The sequence below is a fragment of the Misgurnus anguillicaudatus genome, chromosome 13 (assembly GCF_027580225.2).
Source record: "Misgurnus anguillicaudatus chromosome 13, ASM2758022v2, whole genome shotgun sequence".
Taxonomy (NCBI): domain Eukaryota; kingdom Metazoa; phylum Chordata; class Actinopteri; order Cypriniformes; family Cobitidae; genus Misgurnus; species Misgurnus anguillicaudatus.
The window spans coordinates 21,204,761-21,232,555 of record NC_073349.2 but is presented as its reverse complement, the minus strand read 5'-3'; the positions used below and the strand labels follow the sequence as shown (position 1 = coordinate 21,232,555).

At 38.7% G+C, this 27,795-nt stretch overlaps 1 protein-coding gene across 6 annotated transcripts in view; it reads left to right on the top strand.

Moving 5' to 3' along the window:
* The window catches only part of casz1 (castor zinc finger 1), a 293,559-nt gene that overhangs the window by 207,967 nt on the left and 57,797 nt on the right, over positions 1-27,795 (top strand). Inside the window, exon 1 of one of the 6 annotated variants that reach the window (XM_055189423.2) lies at positions 654-1,054. The exons of the other annotated variants lie outside the window; for them this stretch is intronic. Within the exon in view, the coding sequence (XP_055045398.2) occupies positions 1,006-1,054 (49 nt within the window). The 5' untranslated portion in view covers positions 654-1,005. Of the gene's footprint in view, positions 1-653; positions 1,055-27,795 lie in introns of those variants that run through there. 6 annotated transcript variants of the gene reach the window in all.

Genomic DNA, 27,795 nt, shown 5'->3' with positions numbered 1-27,795 from the left:
AAAAGGGAGGGAGAAGTAGAGATCGGGGGATGGGGACATGTAGGGTTTTTTTTCTCTCCATGTAATATACAACCAACTGTTCGGTGGATAAGGTTACTTAACCATGTGAGCAGTCTGCCCGTTCGGTATTGATGTCTCTTTTTGCATAAATAAAAAATTAATAAATTAATTTATATTTTTTTTGCATTCATTTTAAATAACCTAATATTGGTTAATTTTATATGATTAGTAAAAATTAGCTTTTGCACTCTTTTATAACTGTTTGTAACATGCAAACTTCTCCGGTATTCATTTATTTAGTATTCCGCAAACTTCCTGTTCTCTGTGAACAACACTCATAAAATTACCTGTGAAATGGCTGACAGTAAGGCGGTAAGGGTCTTTCCCACACTGTGTGCTTTATACTATTTAATGGCGTTATCTACAAAAACAATCGCTTGCAAAATTTGTTAAAGACTGATATGTGTAATGAGCTTGATATTATTTCTAAATCCTTGGAGTTCTCCCTCCCTCCTCATTTTCATGGAATCATGGAAAGCTCCTCCCCAAAGGAGTTGAAGAACCCAAAGATGGGAAGGCCGGCCCACTAAGGGGAGGCAAAGAGTGTGCTCGGGTTCCAGCGCCGCTGTAATTTCCTATCTGACTATTCAGACATCGCCAACTGCTTGGTGTGTGCGTGTGTACAGGAGCAGAACCACAGACAGAGAGAGAGAGAGAGAGAGAGAGAGAGAGAGAGAGAGAGGAGGAGCAGGCGAGGAAGGGGCCGGCTCTGTATTATTTCACCTACCCCCCGTCAAACCACAGGAGGGAGGGGCCAAGCCAAGCTGCCAATCAAGCTCACTCGTGGCAGCCGGCATTATCTCCGCTACAAACTATTGACAGATTACATGTCAAGGAGTTTAGTACATGATTGAGAGAAGGCTTTTTATTGTCAAGTTATTTTAGCTCTCCTTTCTCACAGACCAGCTTACTTCTGATGATTTTCAAACAGAGTCGAGTAATATTATGAAAGTTACATGCTTGTCAGGATATAACTTCGACTACCCTGAATATGGTAAGTGACCCTCCTCTCTAACACCTTGTTTATGCTTGTATGTGTGTGTGGTCGTAGGTAAGTGTGCTTTTTTAATATAAAACGTGTGATTGTCAGAGCGTATGAGTGTGTGAATAGGGAAGTCGGTCCTGCTTTTAACTGTTGTGTGTCATTGTTGTGAGGTTACTGTACCTTTTATTTATAACTTTGTGACAAGTCCCGAGAACACGGCAGGGTTTGAGACGTTCACGTTGTCCTGTTTTCTTCGCTCTGTGTGTTTGTGTCTCTCAAGGGAGATTTAAGAATTTAAGTAGACTACTTTTATTGTAAACCTAAAAGTACCTAAGTTTATTTGCTCTATTATTTAGTGTACCTACGGGCGTTCGGCGATCTCGTATATCTCTCTTTATTAAAGCAGTCATGTTTGTCTGAGTGAAAGAGTGCTGGGGATTTGTTGATACTGATATAACTTTATTGTGCTTGATAGGCATGTAAAAATTTCAGTGAAGTGACTGGTGTGGCCTAGGGCTTTGTTGCTAAGGGGATTGATAAACAAAATATTGTAGTGCGACACATGTAAGGGAACACATCACAAATTATATCCCTCTCTGTTTCTCTTTCGTCATATTTAAAAGCAGATGAAATTCATATCGGTCACACTGTTGGATCACGTTTCTTATTTTCATCACACATTGGTCCGGCTTTGGTCTTAAATAATGTTAAGAAAATATGTATAAGTATATGTATTGTATCATCACAGCACTGTTGTTTTAGTATTGTCAATATATATTGTGTGGTTCTAGTTTTAGTTTATGCCATAATTGTGATGTTTCCACCCTTGTTTGTTTTTATCTCTTTCGTGTATTAAACATAATGTTGTTTGCATAGTTTTAGATATCACTTTCGCACTTATTTAATTATGCAATTCGTCATCATGCATATCTGCTAGAAGTTTAGCATTTGCTTTATAATAGATATTACATTGAAATATTATTATTATTATAATTTTTTAATAGTTCCTAAATGACACTTCTTTATTTTAAACTTGAATTATAAGTCGAAGTAATTGATATTTATGCTTTATTTGCAAATAAGTTTTGAAAGCAGATAGATACACACACATTTTTACATTTCTTTTGCATCATTTCTATCATATCATAAAGGTTTAGGTTAAGTTTAATATTAAGTAATAAATCATAAACTGTTTTTGGCAAAGTTTATGATTTGATGTCTTCTTGCCTTGTTGTCCCCAAGCAAGAAAATGTTTTAGTCATCACATGTGCTCAGTGAACACTGTTTTACAAAAATGTATAAAGTGAACAATTAAATATTATTTATATACAAATTAAAAAAAATGAACAAATGTAATTCTTAAGTTAAAAGAACCCTCAGAAATGGCATCAGACAGTGTCATTTTTTATCTGAAACTTTTTTTTGCTCTGCTGCTTATGTATTTTTTTATCCAAATTTTGCAAGACACTTGATATTTTTAAAAGTGCCATTTACTCTGTGTCCTCCGTTCGGATGACTGGAGTTATTTTATGACTCCCGTAGCTATTTTCTTCATAAGCAAGAGCGGTTTTTACTCCCTGTCCACTCTGAGCACCTTTACCAGTCATCTGCAAAATAGGATCAAATGAGGAGGAAAAAACAACCCAAGGTCTCCGGCCCTCCATAACCTTTATCACAATTTAGCAACAGCCGAATCAATTTGATGTCTTAAGCAATAAAAAAGGCTGTTGCTGTCCTAATTCTGCAGCTCTTCGGATGACAGTAAATTTACATTTTTTAATTAAACTTGCTGGAATTTTTATGAGGGGGCTGGGCTATGCTAATGGGAATGTTGTGTGCCGCAGATTAACAGAGTTTTGAAGTACATTTGGAAGGGGGAACATTAAAGGGGTAGAGGATGCAAGGCAGCACATTTAACCCCTTTTATGCTTAGTTTTCCTGAGGGACCCGCGGCACACCCGGCCGCTGAGAGAGGCAGGAGCGATCTTTAGTGAAGGGCCGATCAGTGTGTTGCCATGTCAACTCATGCATATTCTTTAAATTGTAATCTATAATTGATGACAGAGGCGAGATCCATTTAGTGGGACATCTGAAGTCTGTTTTGTATAGAATTAGTAATTTCATTTTCAGTTTTTCTCTTTTTTAAATTATTTATCCGGATTGATTTGGTAAAAAAAATTGTAATCGTCTATTATCTCTTAAATCTTATATTAGGTTATAAATTATTTTATTTATCCAATTGCATCTTTCAAAAGTAAAAAAAAAAAAAAAATATATATATATATATATATATATATATATATATATATATATATATATACATTTTTAAATATATACATTTTTAAATATATACATTTTTAATATATAAATATAATTTTTTAAATATAATTTCTTATAATTTAAATTTTACTTACTATATTTATGACCATAAACTCTATATACTCTTTATTCCCCCCTTGCCCATTACCGTCAAAATGAACTTGTCATCCTAATACCTCCACATTTCTCCTACTTTCAGCCAGCAGACAGGCAAACAATTTCAAGCTAATAGAAGAACAGATCAAACTTTGGGCGTCTCTATCCTGGGCTTTAATGCAGACACGAGACTGTAATTAAAACTTCACAAGCTTAATACATAGCAGCGGTCTTATTGATACTGGGCTGTGACCGAATAATGCAAACTAATATTTACAGTTGTATTGTTATAGAATAGTTTTTGTACAATTATATTAAAAATAACATTTCATAATAATATATTTTCTGTTTGTGATTTTTATTGCTGTATTATTTGAGTAATGCTAATGTAATTTCTGTCTGTAAGCAAATGCGAGTAAAATTACACGGTTCAGGTGAGTCCTGGGGCTGGTGTCATTTTCAGTAAAACAAAAGTACAAAGGAAAAAGAGGTACTATATCGATGCCTCACAGGGCTTGTGGTTTAAGTTTTGCATGTCGCAAAAGAAGCCTCTGTAAAGGCATATGTGCTATCTCGTGCTATCTACCTCACCTTTTGCAACAAACGTGACACACGCGATTAAGAATCAGATGATCCCGTTCTTCCCCTCGGCGCAGAAACATAACATAGGATTTTCAGTTGTCGACAGATAATCTGTCTGTGTGCAGAGGGTCTCTATTTCACGTTTATGATCTTCCACATGAAATTCTAATTTCATGCAAAGTGGGGGTGACAAATAATCGTTCTCGGCTGATACGGTATATAAGAGGGGAAAAGAAGAATATGAAGAAGCAATTAGCACGGTGTGGAAGACTTTAGTCTGTTTGTCTCAAAAGCTTGGGTTGAGATGGGCTAGAATGAAATTCGCATGCTCCGCTTATCTGCGCTCCCTTATTATGCCGTCTGAAAGGAAGATTAAGTCGGTACAAAATGTGGTGACTAATCCTTTTAAATGTGGCAGGGGTCTGTAAGGTGCGAACAAGCCTGCAGGCAGGTTCCAGGCAGGCTACCGCGACCCGCTCTTGACAGCTGAGTGCACGCTTAAGTCTCACGAGTTCCTTTGGTCTGGGAATGTCGCGTGTTGAACCGAGCGATTGGCCGGCTGACTGATAGTTCGCGTCTGTTCCGGCTCCTTATCTCCCCCCGTACGCAGAGGTTGCGCGGGGTGGGCCGGGTGATAAGATTAGAGCCGTGCATTTTAGGTGGTCTTATGTGAAATCTGTATAACATTACGGGGCTGATGTTGTCGGCTCATATCCGTGCGTGTGTAACATTAATCTCTTGAAGTTTATCATGTGGAATTAGCGAGTTCCCCCTCATCTAATCAGTCATGAAAAACATACATTTGGATATTGCTTTTCCTGAAAGAAAATCCTCGTGGTTTTTTTCTTTCCCACGATAAGCGAGGGAAATCAACGTGTTGCTCCGTCTTCCCTCTTGCCTTTTTTTCCTCCGAGATTGTTTGCATTAGAGAGCCACAGTGCTGATTTCCTGTCCTCTCTGGTAATTGACTGCAAACAGGGTTGCTTGCGATTGAAACCTCCCCTACTGCGAATCCTCCGGTTGTGTGTTCTTTTGCCTGTGACATTCTATTCACTTGGGTCAGTAGCAGCAATAATTACAGTCTGTACATGATAAATCTGAAGCCCAGCTGTTTCATTCTGTCACAGCCTACACACTAAAGCAAGCACCGAACAGGAGAACAAGAGACAGCAAAAGGGGGCTTGGGACTTTGCTGTTTGACTGATTTCTATTTTTTGTAACTTTATAGGATTACACGGTTCTTGGACCCACACCTGTTAAGAAGCTGTTAACAGAGCAGTTGGCGGTCTCATGGCTTAAAGCTTAGGGTTTTTTTTACTCTGCTATCCTCTTTTCTGCCCTCATGAGATGAGGAAAACTTGGTATCCACAATGAAAATGTTGGACAGGTGTGGTTGTGACAAAGCTTAAAAAAGTTTGAAAATGTTTTTTTTCAAACAGTGGTTCTCAAACTGGGGGCGTGAGATGATGCCTGGGGGGCCTCAGTTTAAGACATTTTTTAATACATCGATTCATTATAAATTCTGTGCAGTTAAACCTAAAAAAGCGTTACATTGTATTATTTAATATGTTTTTTGTTTTGTTTAATTCAAATTTTAAGTTTTGAGATTGTTTTATGTCATGCATCTGCTTTGGGGAGGAGGGCACGAAGGGATGCACCATGCACAAGGGGGGGGGGCAAGCCGAAAAGTTTTTTTTTAAATAACCCTAAAAAGTTCTTAATTTCTTAATATGAATATGAATATATTACTGTTTGTAATATGAATCTTTTCATAATATTTGAAAGGTAATTTTTAAGTAATGAATGCATAGTGTAGTTTTGAGTTAAATTGTATATATTTATTTTAATTTATAATGTAGGATTTTTTTCTTTTGGAATAGTTGCGAAACAAGTCCCTGCGTAAGTTATTTGGCAAACAAGCCACCTGACACCGGGCCCGTGTGCTATTATTCGTGCAATTTTATGTCTGTCTATTCATACACACTGAGCAATGAATGAAAGGGCATGTGGGGTTGTTGAAGGCAGCCTTCATTAAATAGTGTTCCTGCATGATTTAGATATTTTCCACAACTGCGCAGACCACGAGAAATGCCGTGTTACGGCTTGCACAACCGGCAGAAATAGAAAGAAAAACCTGTTGAAGTCTGCCCAGAATGCACCTTTTTTCTTTATACCTTATATTATGCAATCTGCATTGCGGATTCCTGGTATGTGTGGATTGTTTGAAAACATAAGGCAGGTAGTAGAGAGATAGAGATTGCTAATGGCTTGTTTATTTTGCCTTCGCTCTGCTATCCTTGAATACCATATTTGGATTTTGTTCATGAGCCCAGTCACTTTGAGAGGGGTGTCCAACACCTGTCCTTCCTATTGTGCCGGAATTTTCTATATTTGGCTTATAGTCCAACTCATTGGTTGGTACAAAAGGGCAGCATTTGTCAAAGTCGAGTGGGGTGAGGGAGACACATAAAAAATGTGTTTGAGATGTTTTAGTGCTGTGTTTTCAGCAATCTTATCTCGTAATATAGAAACGAAACTTTAATAATCGTAATTTAGAAAGATTTGATTGTCTTGATAAGTAATCAGAGTATTACGATAAATAAGGGAACATTATGACTTTAAAGGATCCGCCTGCCAAGCACTGATTGTTCTGAATGTGTCGTGTCCATCGGACGCCCATATGAGCTTCTCTACAGAGTGAAATAACCGAGCCGGCCCTTAATTGTTTGGAAATATTGGAAGCCCCTCTTCACCTGGGTGTGCGCTCCCCTCTCCCCTGATTCATTTCAGAGACTGTCCTCCGCTGCTGGAAAATGGCGTTAATTTTTTTATTACCTGTTTGACTCTCCAGCCTTATTACTGTAGCCCCTTAATGTTCTCCGTAACCGTGGAAACCAGATGAATAAACGTCCGCAAAAGAAAATGAGATGATTAAACAGGTCATCCTTGCAAAACAAATTCGCTCGGTCGAGCGCAATTTGTGTACCAAGCGCCTGTCTTAACAGTTTGCTAACAAGGGGATTGTTTGCAAGGCTGACGGGAGGAGAAAACCAGGGAATAAAGATAAACTAGCTCTGAGCGTGAAATTATCACGGTGTTTAGGAAAAAAACGATGAAAAGGTTTTACATTACAATCGGAAAAACTAATGCAACTTCATTTTAATTCCTCTGGAGAAAAAGCTGCGTGCGTGAATCTTTATGAGTTGCTCTGTCTTTCACCGCTCTCTGTTTCTTGCCCCTATAAGGAATTTCCCCGACGTGTTTAACCAAAAATGTACATTTAGTTCAAGTACACACGTTACAAATCCTGCAGTATTTGACTGTATGCATTCTAGAAGGTATGCGGATGATACATTAAGATCCGTGCCCTGATGGGGCGTCTACCATACTTCCTTAAATTGCGGTGTTTTTCCTCCACCCTTCCTCCTCTCTCATATTGAACTGGTTTTGACTCCTTTTATGCATATTTAACACGACATATTTCATCCCAATACGATCGTTTGGTCGCTGTAAATAAGAGACTTGCCTGTGCAGATTTAGATTCGTAAAGACAGGGCAGATTCCCAAGACTGAATTAAAGCTGTGTCTGTGTTTTCAGCGTGACCGCCAATGACAAACAGCGGCCATGTTGTTTATGGATGTACACCACTCAAGGGTGTTGGCTGTTTACGCTCTAGTGCCACTTTTCCTCGTTCTTAAAAAATAAGCCACCAAACGACTTCCTTTTTTTTACTTCACCCGGGTCACTGCTGTATTTGAGGTCTCTCAGGGCGCATTTTCACAGATCCCTGTTGACCCGGCGTCGGGGCGTGTGTGGTAGAAACTAAAAAGCGCTCGTGCATTATTGATGTTTTAATTTGTGCAAATGCCCGAGTCTTTGTTAAGTGATTATAGAGCTGTAGAGATAAGGGACAGGTACTTTGGGCAGAAACAGGAGCTGGTGCCCACTTTGCCGGCATAGTTTACAAGACATCAGGTTGGTTTAGCAAGAAATGATGTGTCAGAGATTAAAACCTGAAATAAGAAACGGTTGATCTTTTGTACTTTTTCCTCAACTAAACCTCTCCCATTTATGGTAGCTTTTATAGATCTTTTACATCCCTTATCGAAAATTATTTGATGTAAATAGAATGGAATTGACCTTAAAAGCCCCATAAGCAAATAACTCATGTGAGACTCCAGCAGCTGACCTTGGGACTGAATGCAAAGCTGTAATACCTCACGCTAAAGCAACAAACTCACATATAATGCTACACGAAGTGAGCTGGTTTAGGTTAATACAAATGAAGGACTTGCCTTTTTTTCAAAGCTTTATTAACAGGAGCACCAGATCATAAAGTTTTCCATGACGTGTCTGGTTTGTGCTGGTCCTATCCTTGCTAGGCACAAATAAAGTGAATCAACAGGAAAAGTGAAATATTGTAGTTACCCTGTCATGCAGAACACACACACGAGTAAATTCACCCGTAAAATAACGTCAATAACGCTGCAGGGTGTTCACTTTTGACATTCGTGTTTTTGTCCCGATGCTTGTGGTTTTAGAAAAGGTGTGTGATAGAAACTAAAGAAAGAAAGAAAGAATGTGAAAGGGTGAAAGAAAGAAAAATGAAAGAAAGATCAGTTATGGTGTGACTTTGTACTATGCTATACGTTAAATTTTAATCATCCATATAAAATAAGTTATGCATTCAATGCTCAATTCAATTCAAACCATTCCAACTATTTCAGTACTAACACGCACATACAATTTCCCTTTATTTTTTGCAAAAAAAACACTAAATTATTCTTTATTTATTCATTTGGGTGTCAGGTTTCATTGTCGCTCAATTCAAAAGACACTCTCTCAAAACTATGAGAATAGTTTGTCACTCAGACACACTTCATTACCTTCCCTCAGGGCATTTACATCACATTACAACATACAACATATTTAAAGCATGTTCTTTACATACAACCACTTATACTGTTGAAATGAATCAAAGGGAGGTTTACATTCACAGGTCACAACATGAATGAGACAGTCGTACGTCTGAATCCAATGGCAGCTTTAACAGAGAGTGCTGGTGGCGACTTCCACTTACTGTGCTGGAAGGACACTCGCCTCAATGTCTCAGGTGAAGATAAATCTGAAATCTAAATCGCGCTTATACTGAATAACTCTTAAACGGAATAACTCTTAAACGGAATAACTCTTAAACGGAATAACACTTAAACTGAATAACTCTTAAACTGAATAACTCTTAAACGGAATAACTCTTAAACTGAATAACTCTTAAACTGAATAATTCTCAAACGGAATAACTCTTAAACGGAATAACTCTTAAACGGAATAACTCTTAAACGGAATAACTCTTAAACTGAATAACTCTTAAACTGAATAATTCTCAAACGGAATAACTCTTAAACGGAATAACTCTTAAACGGAATAACTCTTAAACGGAATAACTCTTAAACTGAATAACTCTTAAACTGAATAACTCTTAAACTCAAAGTCTATTGGGCTGAAATGAGTGTCGCAGTACAACGCATTATGATTTGAAAGATGCCTTCTGCAGAAGTTAAAGAAACCCCCCCTCCCCTTATCGAAAGCCGAGCCCGGGTAGGAAAGTGACCCTCTGTTTTAACGTTTCTCTGTGACAGATGACATTTGGCCCATCTATTGGATCACATGTCTCACATTATCTCTTATTTCACGAAACCCAGGGTTAATTAATAATTTATGCAAATGTTGATAGAGAGTAGATGCATGCAATATCCTTATCATGTGATGCCATACGGTATTTTCATAGATTTGCCTAATCATACAATGGGTTAATAAAGAATTATTAAACCTCTCGGTGCAAGGAAAACACAAATATCTGCAAAACATTCACATTTGTGGCCACATTTGTCATAAGTGTCAGCGAAAGTTTATGTTTGGTGGAAACTTGATTCACTTGTGGTAAGCAGTGTATTCTCAGCATGTAATGCATACTGTATGGTGTGGTGTGCTGTACTGTATGTTGAGCAGTAAAGGTTTTATTTGGTTGCTGTACGGCTAGAATATTCTGTGCCTTGAAGAAAAAAAAACAGCCTTGTGCTGTAATTAACATTTTGACAGACTTGTATCACTGCAGGTTTTGTAATCAGCAAAGGTTTTCTCAGGTGAAAATACTGACATATCCCAATAATTAGAGACTGAAGTGCACTTTTTATGACGTGCGTTTCTCAACCAGGAACTGAGAGAGAGAGAGAAAAGAGAGAAAACAACTCGCATGTTTTGGCAAGTTGTTTTACATATCAACATTTCCCCCCCGTCCTCTTCTACATTTTTCTCCATCAGTGGTGTGCAGCCGTACAGAAGATGCATTAAAAGTGCCATAACTCGTATAACCCGGCCGGGCTAAAATCAATTGGAATGGATAGTTAAGCTGGCGCTAAAAATCAATGAGCAATTCATGTCCTTGATCACACTGTGTCATTTCTCTCAATGTTAGTGCTCAAAGCCCAGCTGAGCATAACCAGCCCTTCCCATGCACATTATGCATGCATATATATGCATATATGTTTCTTTTGCATTACTCACATGTATAACTTGTTTTTGCATGCTTAGTGCACCTTTGTGCTTGCCCCCGTTGTGCTTATGGAGAATATTCCGAGTAGGAGAAATCTTATCTGGCCAATCTGGGTTGAACTAGATGAGTTGCTATCTCAATCAAACACTTAAAAATAGCTGAGGGTCAAATTTCAGTGATTAGAGTCTTCTTGGCCTCTCAAAATGTTGCAATCAATTTGCATGGCATACCAGTCCAGTGATTCCCTGGCAATGCGAACCATAACCAAGTCCACAGGTTTTTTAATGGAGGGCTGGGGGGGCGGGGATCTGGCCAGACAGATTAGGAAGACGAAAAGTCGGTGTTTCAAAATAGTAATTTTGTCCTTATTAATGCCATTAGTGTAACAGTCAGCATGCATCAAATCAGGAGAGGAGTGGAGTAGCTCAGTCCCTTGTCTCGGCACAATGACGGGACCGTGTCGAGAGCGATTTGAGCATTTTGTGTTGACGAGTGAGTCTCTATTCTCTAGTTATTACTAAACGATGCTGTTGGTCTTTGTGCTGGAGTATTTGAAATGAGTAGATTTTGTGTCTAGCTCATATACTAGAGCGTTGCACCAGCAATGCCAAAATCAGTATGAGTCCCAAACTGTTACTGCCCCATTACAGTACCATAACTGTACATGTTTTTTACAGTATGATGCCTTTACCACAATTCCATTTTACAGTATAATACCCTTACTGTAACCTAGTTTTAAAAAATATATAAAAAATAGAGTCACTTAATAAAAGTTACTTGCTACACTTCCCAAGTAGCCTCTTCTGTCACTCTCGGCGTCACTAGTGTTTTGAAGTCTTGAGGTCAAATTCAAATTATGACGGTCAAGCATTTATCCATAATCCCTTTCTTGTTTCTATCTACAATTCTCAATAAATTATTTACACTGCTGAAATTTGCTTCACTGCTAAAAGCATAACAAATAAAATGTATTTCATTTCATAGATATATTTTATTTTTCCATTTTATATGCTTTTATAATGTTTTATTCAACTACAGTGTAAAAAATAGCTGTAATTGCAGCTGGTTGCCAGTAACTTACTGTAGACGGTGTTACTTTGATAAAACTGTTGCCAGTAAATAACATAAATGTAAAATCTACAGTAAGTTACTGGCAGCTAGTTGCCAGTAATTCCCAGTAATACTGTTATTTCTACAGAATTTTTTTACAGTGTACAGTAGCACTACTGCTTTTGTTTTACAGCAGTCTACCGCAAATTCAAAACATACAGTAAATCACTGTAAATTAAATGTTAATACCCATAATGCAATGAATATTACAGTAAGGAACTAGATGGTATTTTACTGGCCATTTTGTGGTAAGTAACTGTAAAGTTAAGTCTAACAGTGCAATGAATAAAAGAAATAATCAAATGAGACATAATTTCAATGTAGATGTATCATAAAAATTGTACTATAATATAGTTTAATCAAAATGACTGATGTAACATAAATCATTTGAACTTACTATGTTACATCTGTAACTTACTGTAATGTTACTGTAAAAATGTAAATTGTTTAACTTATTTTGATTTTGAGTTAAAAGAATGTAAAAACGTAAGTTACCATGATATATTGATCTCGTAATGTTTTACAGTAGGGTATTTTTGATCCGAAACTGAAAGGAAAGATCTGGGAAAAAAGCTTAGTCAAAAAACGCTTGTTTTTATTCTCAGACACACATTTCTTTCGTTGTACGTCCTCCTACCTTGTACCTACAAACAAAAATCTGCATACTTTACATACAATCATATTAAACGACCAACCGATCATTTTATATTCAGTGGGTTTTTTTTTAGATTTGGGGTTGACTGAACATAAAACAATCTGAGATTATGGCAGAAAATGATATCACGCTCCTCATCAGTTGTCTAATTATCATGCGAGAACGAGCACAAAATGAAGGGATGCGAATGGACACAGTCATCCACGACGGCTGTTAATAACGCCGGCCTGTTATCGAACCCAGTTGTGATAAAAGATGACTGCAAATGACATTTCTGAGTCCAAGCCCCGATGCAATCGATGTCTGTTAACAGGCCTGTGTCCACACGCTCGTTTCATAGAGAAACCTTAAAGCAACCTCCTCCCGTTCTGCGTCTGACATGTGGCTACAGATATTTTTTTTTACCCCCCCTCCTTTTCTGTTGGTATAATTTGTTACGTGTTTGTGTAGCCTTTCAGAGAACAGTTGTTTAGCACAACAGGTGTGGCCCTTGTGCTTTTTTTCTGACTAATGTTGCAAATGGCACTCAGTCATACGGTGAATGCCACAGATTTAGCGCAAGGGCCTTCGAACCAGTTGGCTTCTGGGATAGAAAAGTCTGGTGGGTTGAGCGTACATGGGCTGTTGACTATCAGAGCTGAGATGTGCTTGAGCAGCTGGTCCACTCAAAATCTTTTTTTGAAGGAGAGGATATTTTTCCCCTGTGTTTCCAATAAAGCAGAAATGAGCGTTTGTGGCAACTGGTGAGCACATGCCACAGCCGAGCCGGGTCTCCTTAAAGGGTCATGTGTTTTCGTAAAACAAATTGCAGTGATATTACTGTGAATTGCACAGGACTGCACCTCAAGAAGTTTCAAAAGAGGCGGAAGTAAATTTTATTAATACTCTCTCTCGCTCTCTCTCTCTCCCTTTCTCTCTCTCTCTCTCAATCCATCTGCATCATGTCGATCTGTCAGGCTGCCAGTGTCTGTTCCAATTAGATTCCACTTAATACACGTAACCTCGATTAACACGCAATCAAGCTCAGATAAATCACATCCTTTAAGTCCCCCCACCTCAGCACCATTCCCGTGCATCACCCTGTTTTCTATGCAAGCACATCCACAGTTTTACATTATGTATATATGTTAGAAACCTTTTTGTGATGATGTTTTCTTCGGTATTCGTTTAGTTTCAGTACCTCACTGATATGAGGCGTGTACCAAAAAAAAAAATGTTTTGAGGATTACGTGTGCTCGCAGATACCACACAGAAGAAAAAAAATAATCGAACAAAGAAACGCAAAAAACAAAACAACCCAAGGCAACAAAAAGGCCTGCGCAGCACTCTCGCTTTATGTCTCGCTTTATTAATCAGCCTAAAAGTGCTAACATTGACATGTTTAACAGATTAGAGTTTTAATAACAGCCCGGGTTAAAGTGCTGGCACATCTGAGAAGATATCCCGTCTTACGCGAGCGCCCGTACGCATCTTCTCCTCCGCCCCTCCCGTCGATGATAAACAGGGGCCGGGTGGGGGTCTGCCACCCCGTGGAGTCGAGCGGGAGGATTAGGACCTCACCTCCACATCACGTACCGCTGAAGAGCTCCTCATTATTAACTAACACTACAGGGAGCCACCGCTCTCCAGATTCACAACTCTCAATGTACTGCGATTATCGACGTATACATATAAATACCTGACTTGTTTTGTGGCGCCCCAGAAGAGGTGCCGCTCTCAAGCGCAGAGGAGTTTCGCCGGGTTTACAGTAGGTGGACACCGGCTGGCACCTGTTCTGTGTAAACAGAGCTGGGATTTAAAATAAATTAAGCTATGAGAAAGGCTCAGGTTGATCCTGTTTCTTATCTCCAAAGCTGAGTTGTCAACTATGGGACTTATATGGGGAAAGCCGTTGTTCATTTTATTGTCAGAAAATGGTCCCATACTGTTACTTGAGCAGTACCTTTAAAGGGGACATTTCACAAGACTTTTTTAAAGTGTAAAATAAATATTTGGTGTTCCCAGAGTACATATGTGAAGTTATATCATATATATAAGTTATTATAGCATTTAAAAATTGCCACTTTGTAGGTGTGAGCACAAATATGCCGTTTTTAGGTGTGACGTTTAAAATGCAAATTAGTTGATTTCTGCCCTAAATGGCAGTGTCGTGGTTGGATAGTGGAGATTAAGGTGCGTTATTATCTCCTTCTGACATCACAAGGGGAGCCAAATTTCAATGACTTATTTTTACACATGCTTGCAGAGAATGGTTTACCAAAACTAAGTTACTGGGTTGATCTTTTACACATTTTCTAAGTTGATAAAAGCATTAAGGACACAATTATAGCACTTAAACCTAAATGTACCCTTTAAAAAGAGAACTATTTAGGTGCAAATATGTACTTTTTGAAAAGGTGATGCCCCAATTACAGCTTGGGACAATTTCTGGATCATTTATTCTGACTTTTCATAATCTTTTTAAGAGTATAACATTTATATATCATTAGATATATTTGTGTGCATGTAGCTGCTTCATTTTATTTACACATTAGTTTAGATTACATTTGACTGACGTACAGTCACAGGTGTGCGTATGTCAGCTATTTTATATGTTTTGAGTGTTTCTATTTAGGGTGTTACCACAACCTGAGCCTGTTTTGCACTGATGCCAGACTTATGATTAATTTTGTTATGGAATAATCATAATCTTAGTATTCTTAATAAAAAAAATGTGAAAAGTGAAATTTAAATAATTATTTAACTTACTGGACTGTCCAAAAATGAACATTACCACAATGGTAATAAAAAACAAAACACATTTTTAATGCATTTCCGGGAACAATAACTATTATGTGGCATTTACCGTTACGGTGGCGTCACATTTTTGTCATGCTGCCCACCCCTCGCTTTCTTCTAACAGAGGTGTGTCCCATCACTCCGAGTCGGTTGATTGGCATGCAGTTGTTTCTCCTGTTTGCATTTCATATGCATAAGTAAAAGCAACCTGTTTATAAAAAGGCTATTTGCGTCAAAGCCTTATTGTTGGCTGAACATTAGACAAACACAAATTTTCTCCATGGCCACAGGCATTTCAAACATGCATTGTCCTTTAAAACATTTAGTTTTCCCTCAAATGCCTTTTTTCCTCCTGGTTCCCAGAGAGAAATGGTGAATAACGCTGATGAGGTTTAGCAGCTTCATCCAGGCGATGGGACGAATATAATAAGTGTTTTCGCAGACGTCACCCGTGATTATCTCATCGAGGCGTTTTGGGTGAATGTGAAGGATTTAGAGAAGCTCCATTGTGCTGACATCATCACTCTTTAACAAGCTACATTAAATCAAAACTAAAATACAACAAGCATTTAAAGTGAAAGCTGGGGGTTGAAACTTTTATTCAGTGTGCATGTGAGCGTATGGGTCTGTTTTGTGTAGTATGCGTGTCGTACTGTATGCAGTAGAATGAGAAAATTGGGACAAATTCCCTCATTAAATCATCGGATAAAGGGAAAACAGTGTTTTTCTATCTATGTGCAGTCGGATGAACAATGAGCAGACAGTTTATGTTTCTTTCTTTATGGTTGTTTTGTGCGTGTAATGAATGTGCCATTGTGCTGTTTTTTTTTTTTTTTTTTTGCAGCGTGGCGTCACTGCACGATTTTGAATGTAATCGTATTTTATAATCTTTCTTTGGAATAACAATTATTTCTCAACACACTGTGTTCTGCGGTCTTATCAACAATATAAAGCTTGTTTGTTCAGCTGCGGTATACATTTGCTTTAATGCAGTATTTAAATTTTTTATGATCAGTGATGTGTTTTGAAAAAATAAACAGCTTATATTCGGTTCAGATCAATTTTATTTCTATTGAACCTTTCACAAAATATACTGTAATGGGGTTTGTATTCACAGGGCACCTGAATGCCCCACAAGACAACCCACCATAACACTTTAAATTGTTTTTGTATAGTTTATCTACTACAAAAAGAAAGTGAAAGAAACCTCTCCTGAAGTAAGAGCATCGTGCAGCGCTCAAGTAGAGAGAAAAGTCAGTTACTGACAGACAGATTATTTAGCTCCGCTAAAGTGGACCACGATCGGGGCACTGCTCCCGTTTGCTGTAACCCCTTGTTAGAGGGAGGAGCGCAAGAGCAGTGAAGGTGCAGCCGAGCTGTTTAAAGAGGCTCAGCGTGGGAAGCGTAGAGCGATGTGACAGAATTAGCCAAGCCCAAGTGAGCAGGGCTGGTAGATCAGCACCGCTGGCGGTCCAAAGGATGAAGAACTGCTGCTCAACACCAGCCAGGGATGAACCAATGCAGACCCAAGTAAAAAAGTTATTTAAAGCAGAAAAATAGGGTGGGAGTTCAATGTACCCTTTGAAGATTGATTGGCTATTAAAAATGGGTGTGGCCTTAATAGCCAATAGTAGGAGAAGGAATTTGTGATGTCATCAAAAAAAGGACCCCTTTCTTGGGGAGTCACGTTATTACATCTTATTGAAAGATTATGCAGGCAACCGTTTGTGGCACTGATACATTTCTCCAAAAATATGCCTAGTAAAAAATAAATCGCTTTTTGGATGAGAAAGACCCCTTGAGCCGACTCCAACATTTTAAACATGAAACTCTGCAAATAAGTCCGTTTCAAAGTCACTTTCTCTCATCACTCCCGAGGAGACGGTACTGTAAGAGAGGCCGGCAGCTGAAAGATAATATGTTTAGCGTGCAGACAACAGATCAAAGCTCATCCCGGTTAGTGAGTGTTTGTGGCTTGGCCCGCGTGTGGTCAAGGAAAGTGAGGGCAAACAAAACAACGTGCTGTGCGAGAGTCAGCACTTTGTGCGTTTATGTGTGTGGGTTCGGGAACGTCCATAGCATCGAGGGCCCGCTTTGATTTTGTTGTTATTATAGGACCTACGGTAGTTATTTGAGCGCTGCGCTGGGGTTGAGTCTAACTTTCGCTACATGTCCTTAATTCCTGTTGATGTGTTGGCCTTGGGCACCGAGTATGATGAAGTAGATGCATCACCAGTGAAAATTATTGTGTTTCACATTGAAGTGGATGGCTGTGTGGACCCTGTAATGTTTTGGTGGTTTTTAGCTCCTCTTACAGATTTTTTAAGGTGTGTGGTAAATGAAGTTTATCCGTATGTGTGTTCCCTGGGTTTTGAACCTGTGATGCTATGCTCTACCACTGAGCTATTCATAAGCACAAGAGCGTAATAAATAATATAAATTATTTATTTATTAATTATTAATCAGTTGGGTAGATTTGGGGTGAACCTGTCTGTCTGACCAACAGCAGATGAAGAGATTGAAATGACACTTCACCTTCAAGGCCAATTAGTCAACTAGTCATCAACTTTACCAAAATCTGAGTTTTGCACATCCTTGCTACTTTTCCCTTTTAACATACAGTATGTTTATGATTAGTGGTTGACAGTGATAGAGTCAGAGAGCGAGAGAGATGGGCCAGTAGAGAGAGAGAGAGAGAGATACAGAAAAAAAACAATCTCATCAGGCAAGAGGCCGTTTGCTTAGCAAGAGCTGACAGTCTTTGTGTATGTAAATGAAGAATTTAGACTAATGGAGTTGAACCATTTCTAATTTTGTGATGGCAAGAGGATTTTGATTGAAAGTAATTAAGCAAGCTAGCTGTAAAATTAATTAAAGCAAAAGGAGGGGGGATTTTTATTGGATTGGATAGCGATATAGCTGCTGTCAGGCAGGGGGACAAATGGGGGTGACCTGGATTCTCTGCCCTCCCTCCTCCCACACGAGACTTTTATGTCACTTTAATCTCCTTAGAGCGGCTGGTGTGCATTTGTTCGAAATAATCAAGGAAATATGGTCAGAAATTGTCAGCTTTCAGATCTAATTTACCTGACAGCCTCGCGAACGTGCGCGCGAGCGCCGGTGCGTATGCCTGCGCGCGAGGTTTGCGCCATCACCCCCCACCCCGTCCCTATCGTTCGCTTCGCGGAAAATGCTTGTGACAGTTTTGAGACGTCTTGACTCCTTGTTAAAAAAAATGAACTCAGGTTGAGATTAACCTTTTGGTGCGGTAGTGTATTAGAGTTGGGACTTACAAAAGTTTTATATTTGTATAAATAACTTTTATTAAAGTTTTACTCTTAAAGACCAAATATATATAGGCTATAGGGATGGGATCAGCAGCCCCTCTCCACTGAACCTGAGGAAGACCTCTTCATTACGGGCCGTCATGCGGAGTAACGGCTCTTTGGGGTGCAGGGAGTTATAAAGCCAGCATTTGGGTCCCAGCGAGACAGGGGTATGGACCGGTGCCTCTAACGGGATTAAACCCCTCCCTCAACTTCATCCCTTCCCCCAAGACCCCCATCCGGTCCCCTTTATCAATTAATATAAAAAGGTGAAACAAAGAGCTTCCCTCCTCTCGTAATTAAACTTGTCCATCTCCGGAGGACCGCCATCAGAAGGACCCTCCGTAAACCGGCCTGGATCATCGAATCCCAGCACTCAGCCCCAGCCTAAGTCGGAGATAAGGAGGTGAGATAGGAGCAAATGTGCGGTCGACACGGGCTTGTAATGGAAAGAGCTCTTTCTCCATATGCCATTACTGTTGAGTGGTGAGTGATATTAACCCCAGCAGTTTCACACCGAATCCCCCCATTACGGCATCCTGTTTTCACCGCCACCTTCCGTCACGAGCTCTCAGCTCCTTATCTGTGCTGTCACCATATGTGTGAGCCTGTTAACAAACCTGCATTCAGAATATCAAGCACGTTATGTATGGATATGTGAGAAAGAGAGCCCAGGTAGACGCGCCGTTTCACAGCCAGCAGAGCTTTTGATAGAAATTAGTTTCACACAATATGCAAATTCGCGCAATTGAAAAAGGGTCTCTTTAAGTGACAGGTTGATATGTGATTAAACGACAATTAGAGCGCTGGAAATAAGCGACAGCGCCGGGTCAAGTGCTGAGCTGAAAGGTAGCAGACTATTGAGGAGACAGTCATGGGGGAGGCCAGTAACAGGACCCAAAACAAATTAGCTGCTGAAAGGAAAGGTTGGCACAGCTTGTCAATAAATGTGTAAAGAAAAATTAGAATCAAAAGAGGTAGCATGTACGAATAGATTTTAACATTTCTCGAAGTGGCGGTTGCATATAACACCTAAAGGTTGATGCAGTTGATTGCTATGGTACAGTATTCAGAATGGTTGCTAGGGTCTTCTGGGTGGTCACCGGCCCAAGTCAAACAAGCTTACCTTAAAGGATTAGTCAATTTTCTTAAAAAAATCCAGATAATTTACTCACCACCATGTCATCCAAAATGTTGATGTCTTTGTTGAGTCTAGAAAAAATTATGTTTTTTAAAGAAAAAATTCAATTTTTCTCATTTTAATGGACTTCAATGGACCCCAACACTCAACAGTTCCAATGCAGTTTAAAATTGCAGTTTTAAAGGACTCTAAACAATCCCAAACAAGGCAGAAGGGTCTTATCTAGCGAAATGATTGTCATTTTTGGCAAGAAAAATAAAAAATATGCATTTTAAATCACAACTTCTCTTCTTCCTCCGGCTGTGTGACAAGCCAGCGACCTCACATAATTGCGTAATGATGTTGAAAGGTCACGTATTACATATATGAAACGCACATTTGTGGACCATTTTAAACAATAAACTGACACAAAGACATTAATTAGTATCATTCCACATACAACAACACTGCAAAAAATGATTTTCAGGAAAAAAAATTAAGTATTGTGTCTTGTTTTCAGTAAAAATATCTAAAAATTCTTAAATTAAGATGCTTTTCCTTGATGAGCAAAATGACCCAAGAAAATAAGTCTAGTTTTTATACAAAAAATATCAAATTTAAGTGATTTTCTTGATGAGCAAAACGACCCAAGAAAAAAGTCTAGTTTTTATACCAAAAATATCAAATTTGAGTGATTTTGTGCATAAAACAAGCAAAAAAATCTGCCAATGGGGTAAGCACATTTTTCTTCAATATTTCTTGAATATTTCTTGAATTTAGTGTTTAGGAAAAATGTTCAAGATTTTTTTGCTTACCCCATTGGCAGATTTTGTTTGCTTGTTTTGTGCACAAAATCATTTAAATTTGATATAATTGGTTTAAAAACTAGACTTATTTTCTTGGGTCGTTTTGCTCATCAAGAAAAATCATCTTAATTTAATAATTGTAAAATATTTTTACTGAAAACAAGACAAAAATACTAAGACATTTTTTTCTTAAAAATCATTTTTTGCAGTGAATGTTGGAACGGTCCTCTTTCTCCACACTTGTAAACACGGGGGCGTAGTTTCGATGCGTGAGGTCGCGCTGGAGTGTCACACGACCAGAGGAAGAAGAGAAGTAGTGGTTTAAAAGTGCATATTTTGTATTTTTCTTTCCAAAAATTAACAACTTTTCACTAGATAAGACCCTTATGCCTTGTTTGGGATCATTTAGAGTCCTTTGAAACTGCAATTTTAAACTGCATTAAAACTGTTAAGTGTTGGGGTCCATTAAAGTACATTAAAATGAAAAAAATCCTGTTTCCTCAAAAAACATAATTTCTTGTCGACTGAACAAAGAAAAACATCAATATTTTGGATGACATGGTGGTGAGTAAATTATCTGGATAATTTTTTAAAGAAAATGGACTAATCCTTTAAGTCTCTAAGATGTCCCTAGATATGAATATCTGACATTTTTTTTGGTATGTGAGTACATTTCTTTGTCCATATACAGTATGCAGTCCCCAACACAAATCTTCTTCTATAAATAGTGCACATTGGTGTTTTTCTCTCTGGTTTGGCCTTAATTGCTTATGTCCCCTCCTACCATTAGTTTTACCCCTATGGTGGGACTGCAATGGAAGGATTGCCTTTCTCCCCAGGAAGGACATGAAAGGGCCGTGGCCTGTCCTGGCAGCAGATGGCCGTAGCCTCTAATCCCCTTTGATGCTGTGCTGGGCAGTTGCTCCTGAACATCTCCTGCAAAGCCATGAAAACTTGAGCTACTTTTCCTCTAACTGACCCCAATTGTCAAGGAGCTGGCAGCTGTCAGACTTGGTTAGCTTTGCCTTAACTGTGAGACTGAAGGGCACAGGTTTCTCTCTCTCTCTCTCTCTCTCTCTCTCTCTCTCTCTCTCTCTGTTTTCTGCTTTCCAGAAGTACAGTATGACAGATGCACATAGGTTATACATTAAGACCTTTTTATATCACTAAACTGTTGTCGTAGGTGGTTTGTGTTCAGGTTTAAATCTCCTTAAAGCTCATTTTAACCTATAAGAGACACAGTAGGTTTTCCCTTAATGTTAAAAAGTACAGCTTTGCACCTAAAGAATTCATATTATAGTACCTCAAAGATACATATTTGTACCAAATGTGACAGCGGGGGTACATATTTTGACCAGATAAAGTCTGAACAGTGCAACTCTTCAGTGCAATACTAAAAGACAAATAAACATTGCCTCAGAGAGACATAAAAAATTTGAATTTATTTGGATAATTTTGAGTTTTATTAGAGGCTTATTTTAGGTTTACAGAGCTTTCCGTTTGACAGAGATGTGTTAGACATAACTCTCTCGGTCCTCTGAAGAAAGTGCCTCTGTCTAAGAGGGTCCCAAGGTGCTAGTGAGTTCACTAATGGAATTTTTAAAGTATTACGAGTCTTTTCTCTCAACCATTTCCTCATTCACAAAGAAAAGCTATAAGTGAGAACATAAACTTCGAGGCTCGACCATCAACACCACATTCATTTGTATAGCGGTGTGCTGCGTGATGAAATTATGGGTTTCGATCAACTTGAATGCTTAAAACTGAAGAGAAAGGAACAATTTGCCTGCTTCATGACTTCGCAAATGTAGCGCTTAGGAACAAAGGTGTACAAAATGGCTTTGATTAAATTAAAACCTCTCACCCAAATGTTGGTGCGTTGCCACTGTTATCACCTCGACTTCTTATTAATTCAACACTGTAAATAGAATCAGGACTGAACTTTAACGTAACCCTTGTCTTCTAGCCTCGCTTCCAGCCAGCTCTATTATTTTAATTAGAGGCAAAAATTTGATAAAATTATATTCGAATGTTCGGCTGGGTGCATTTAAAATCTTACAAGATTTCGATTTGCGTGTTTAGGTGTATACGGCAGATCTTACGCACGGTGCAAATTTGCTTGAGCAAATAGGTTTGATGCATAGTCTGCAGGACTATTTCAAGACTGAAATGCGATTGTTTTAATACTTTAATCCACCTGTCCTTGGCATACAGGATTTTGAAGAACTCCACCGGTAATTTCAATGGCCTTCATCTGAACCAGCGTTTCATTTTGTCCTCTTTTTACGTCACAGTTTTAATGTATCAAAATGACAATTTATCACCCGACTGACCTAGTTAAACAATGGTGAATGGACCAGAATCTTTCAAGTCCACAGCCCCAAAACAAATATTTCCTCTTAATTAAGAGTGTCCCACTTGTGTTCTCCTACACACCAAATCATTACACAGCAGTGATTTGACTACTTGGCAGGAAATGTATCATTCTTGACTGCATGTTAATCTGTTAGGGCCTGGTTGTCATACACGAGTGGAGGGGGGGCACCAGCAGTTCACTGATAGCCCCCTAAGGGACAGTTAACCCTTAAATTTCCCCGTCTGTCCTGGCTCTTTGGGTGGGCATTGGCACTGAGACGGGTTGGGGGGTGAGGGGTGATTGTAATGCTTGTGGATGGTCTCTTTGATTCTGTATTTGTGATGGACCCTCATTAAAGTGCAGGCTGGCACATTAGGATGGAGAGGAAGTTCAGGCACGGTGGAGTGCATTAGAGACACCCTCCTTTTGTCCTCGTACTTTTCCTGATCTAATGCACTTTGAGAGGAATTGAAAATAGGGGGTCAATAATTATGCATTTTAATTATTAACCTGGATCCGTCTTAATTGTGCTTTTTAAAGTCTCTGCGCGTGGACTTGATGTTTTATTGCTCTGTTAGTCTGGTCGTACGTAAACCCCTCTCTCTCTTTCACTGGACTGTAGTGCCATGTTAGCTACAGTGTAGTGCATTTCTTATGTTGTACAAAAAAAAACTCGGTTTGATCATGAAAAGTAATTAATTTATTAAGGTAGCAACAAGTGGTTTTATGGATTTGGGAATTTTGTAAACTTCCAAAGAAAAAAAATGTTTATTTTAAATTTGTGCATTACTTTATAATATTTCTTTGGTTAAAAAATGCATTTCTAACCAATCCCTAAAATTATTAGAGAGCATCCAGATCAATGGAAAAGTCATTGAAATTCATTGGTTGATGTGGAAACCCTTTACATTATTGTGACCCCTGTGTTTGTGCTTATTTGTGCAAGTGCGTCACACACAGGCAACAGATCATTTTAATTAGAAGATGCATTGATTGACATGATGGCTCTGGGCGAAGAGACGGATATTCAACAAATACTCTGGTCATGGTGACCTCATTACAGACAAACAGAAAGCATTTTTCTTTTATGGAAACATTTCAGACATCAATCCACTTCCAAATGGTATTAAAAATATAACTTATAAATATTCATGTGCACCATTTATTAATTTTAACAGCGCGTGTAAATACGGATGCGCCGTCTGATATCTCTCCGTATTAATATATGCCGTTGTGAGCGTCAAGTCAAGCAGAACGGCCTTTTCAGTAGAAAGTTGTAGTTTATGATCAGTCCAGTGTAAACAAATTGCTGCTGGTGGCTGGACTCAGACGCACCCTATTATTCGGTGTGGGAATGTTTGGTTTGAAACACAAGCGTGTTATCATTGCCACGTTGATAAGAGAGGAAAGCCGAGTCGCTGGGGTGGCAAAAATGAAAATCGCTTTCAAAACTACCACTGCCGACGGGGAAAAGACTTCCTATCAGTGCCTGTCATTTCCTTAACATCAAGTGGTTTTAACACAGTGTTTACAGCTTATTAATGTAACGTTTAAAAACTGGATCAATGCAGCCTCTGCGCTGCGGTGCTCGTTCGGAGCTGTCAAGTGACTTGTACACCTACAATTGTACAGTACGCCGAACTGCACTTTTGTGTCGTCACGGCTCAGATCTGCTGCTGCTGCTGCTGTGTGGGAGCTAAAGTGAACTGTGTAATTACTGTCTCTGAATTCATATAGTGATACATGAAATAGTATTTATCCAGTCTCACCGGCTGCTGTCTGCGCGGATGTGTTTGCGCAACAGTCTGTATGATTTGTGACTTTAGCAGCTTCTTTGTCTTCTGCTTAGCTAATTGTACAATTCACAATTTAAATAACAAATTAACAAAAAGTGACGGGATGTACATGACAATTATTTAGTGCAATGTTATGAAGGGGTTTCCAAAAGATTTAGCAATTTTTATTTCTTTTTTTTTTTCATTTAAAAATTAAGTTTATCCAAAAATGAAAATTCTGTCATTATTTGCTCATTCTCATGTTGTTACAAACCTATATACATTTCTTTGTTTTGAACATGATAGAAGATATTTTGAGGAATGTTTGTAACCAAACCGTTCATGAGCCCCATTCACTTCCATAGTATTATTTTTCCTACTATGGAAGTGAATGGGGCTCATGATTGGTTTGGTGACAAACATTCCTCAAAATATCTTCCTTTTTACTTTGTGAAGTTATTTATACAGATTTGTAACAACAAAGCTTCACATTTTTATACCAAAACTGAAAATTGTGTCATAATTTTCATTTTTGGCAAAAAAAATGTAAGCATGTCAGCATGCACTCAATAAATAACCTGAATTGGGAATGTTCTTGTTCATATTATGTGTTTTGATGAAAGTAACAAAATATGAGCTTTTAACAAAGCAGTTCACATTTGGTGTAGTGAACATACCAGCCCCAAACAAAAAACAAAAAAACATCATTACAGTTTTTTTATTTACAGTACTGTGCTAATGTCATAGGCCTTCATGCAATCAACAGATTTGTTGCTTTTGCAATGATATAATGACCATATATAATTATTTCTCAGTATCTTTGTTAGAATACAACCAGAAAATACAGGATTGAAAATTGAAAAAGTGTTTAATGTGACCTCACCTTACATTCAAGCATTAATAGGAACCTGCAGGCTCTCCCTGCTGAAAAAAACAGCATACCAGCAAGACCAGCATATGTTGTGTTTTGGTGCTGGTTTGCTAGTGAACACCAGCTAAACCAGCACCAGCATTAGAACCAGCTAAACCAGCACCAAACCAGCATTAGCACCAGCATCCCATGCTGGTCATACCAGCAGGACCAGCATATGTTGTGTTTTGGTGCTGGTATGCTGGTGAGCACCAGCTAAACCAGCATAGACCAGCATAATTCCCATGCTGGTTTGATGCTGTTTTTTTCAGCAGGGCTCTTAAACATAAATTAAATCAACTCCTAATTTCTAATTCTGAATTAATGGCTTCAAGACTTCTTCTTAAAAGAGTTCAAGATGTGTTTTGTACCAAGAGACAGCAAAATAAATACTGACTTTTACCTGAAAAAGACACTTTGTAATGAAACTTTGTATTTATATTTAAAGTATTTTCTCTTTGTATATTAATAAAAAGATAAAAAAAAATATGCATGGTCATAAGTACTAAAACACCACATCTGGTGATGGCCTAATACTTGCACATCACTGTACATTTACGTTAAAATCCCGTTTTCACTTTACTCTCCTACAGCATATGTCAACCCCAATATTTGTCACCCCCCCACCCAATCATTTTACCACCACAGTACTTTTTGCGTAAAGGTGAAAAGTTGATTTGGTATGAAAGCATTACGCATAACAGAAACATAACCGTCCTTCGTTTTTTTTCCTTCACCCCCCGAGCTCCTCCTCTTCTCAAACACACCCCCGCACAAATAAACATAAAAAGCTAATTTGTTAGCTACCTCATTTCAGGGGCCCGGGCGCAGGATATTGTGTTCGAAAAGTAATGCTTTGTCAAATGTTGACACGTGTCGCAAACACGGAGCCTTTAGCAGAGCATTTATAAAGAGCGCAGGCGGCCAGGACTGTCAGCACATGAGGTGGAGAAGAGCGGCTCTGAAATGAGATTAGCCTGCTGCTCAGCTCCTGCGCTCCTGAGCCTAATTGGAGATGTGTCTCCACGTACACGCGTGCATAGACGCTAAACCTATACCCAAGTACACAGTAACTGATATGAAACATGCTTTTTTAAGTTATAAAGCACCAATGTTGGAAATGCCTGTTGAAACCTGACTTTCTTTCTTCTTAAGAATGAAAAAGTTTTCACAGGACCTTTTCTATTTACAGCAATGTCTTGTATGTAAAGTGAATGGTGACCACAATCCAAGCTTTGATTTTTTAATATTTCGGTTCCTAAAGCAAAGCTAACATATAGCTACTTATATGTACTGTAATAAACAGTATAGCAGATAAACTTTTATGGTGATTTTGTCGTTTTTGGAGCTTAGTCCTTCCAGTGGTCACCATCCAGTGTATGAAAGAGAGCACCGTGAAAATTATTCAAAATTATTATTTTGTTTTCCACCAGTGAAATAAAATCAAATGGGCTTGAAACAACATAAGCAAGAGGTCACAATGACATCTTTTTAAAGGGATAGTTCACCCAAAAATGAAAGTTCTGTTGTACAAACCTTAATACATTTCTTTGTTCTGATAAACACAAAGGAAGATATTTTAAAGAATGTTTGTAACCAAACCGTTTGTGAGCCCCATTCACTTCCATAGTACGAAAAAGAATACTATGGAAGTAAATGGGGCTCACAAATGTTACATTCCTTAAAAAAATATCTCCTTTCGTGTTCAAAGAGAGTTTTAATTTTTGGGTGAACTATCTCTTTAAGCTGCCCAAAATTTCATGCACAAATAATGGCACAGCTGTTCAGCACTTACTGGTAGTACATAATGTACCTGTATTTGTGACAAAACCCGCATTATGAAGCGGATTAGGATGTCAGTGTTAGACCCGTGACTGTTTGTAGAGTGGGTGACAGATAGTGTTGGTCCAATGCCACACACCTGCTCATGCCTCCTCATACACACACATGCAAACCCATCAGCGTTTGCCTTCCCGGTGACGCCAGTCTGCCACGTGTATGTGTGTACCGCTGAGGTGTGGACTCCTGTCAGGACCTCTTATTATTTCCCAACAATCTCTCTCACCTTGGACATGCCCCCTTTCATCCATCCATCCATCCATCCATCCATCCATCCATCCTGTAAGGGGGAGGGTGGGGTGGCAATGGCACAACGTCCTGTGAAAAATAAATAATGAACATAAAATTGGGGAACAAAGCGCTGGCGACCCTTAATACGCAAACACCTTCAATATGCTGATGTTTTTCTTTTGTACATTGTGTTTTCTAAATTGCCTTTGACTGCGTGAATCAGTAATGAAAGTTTATGTCCTTGCAGAAAGGAAGGACAGCTACTCTGATTCGGTTAGGCCCGCGACCGTCTC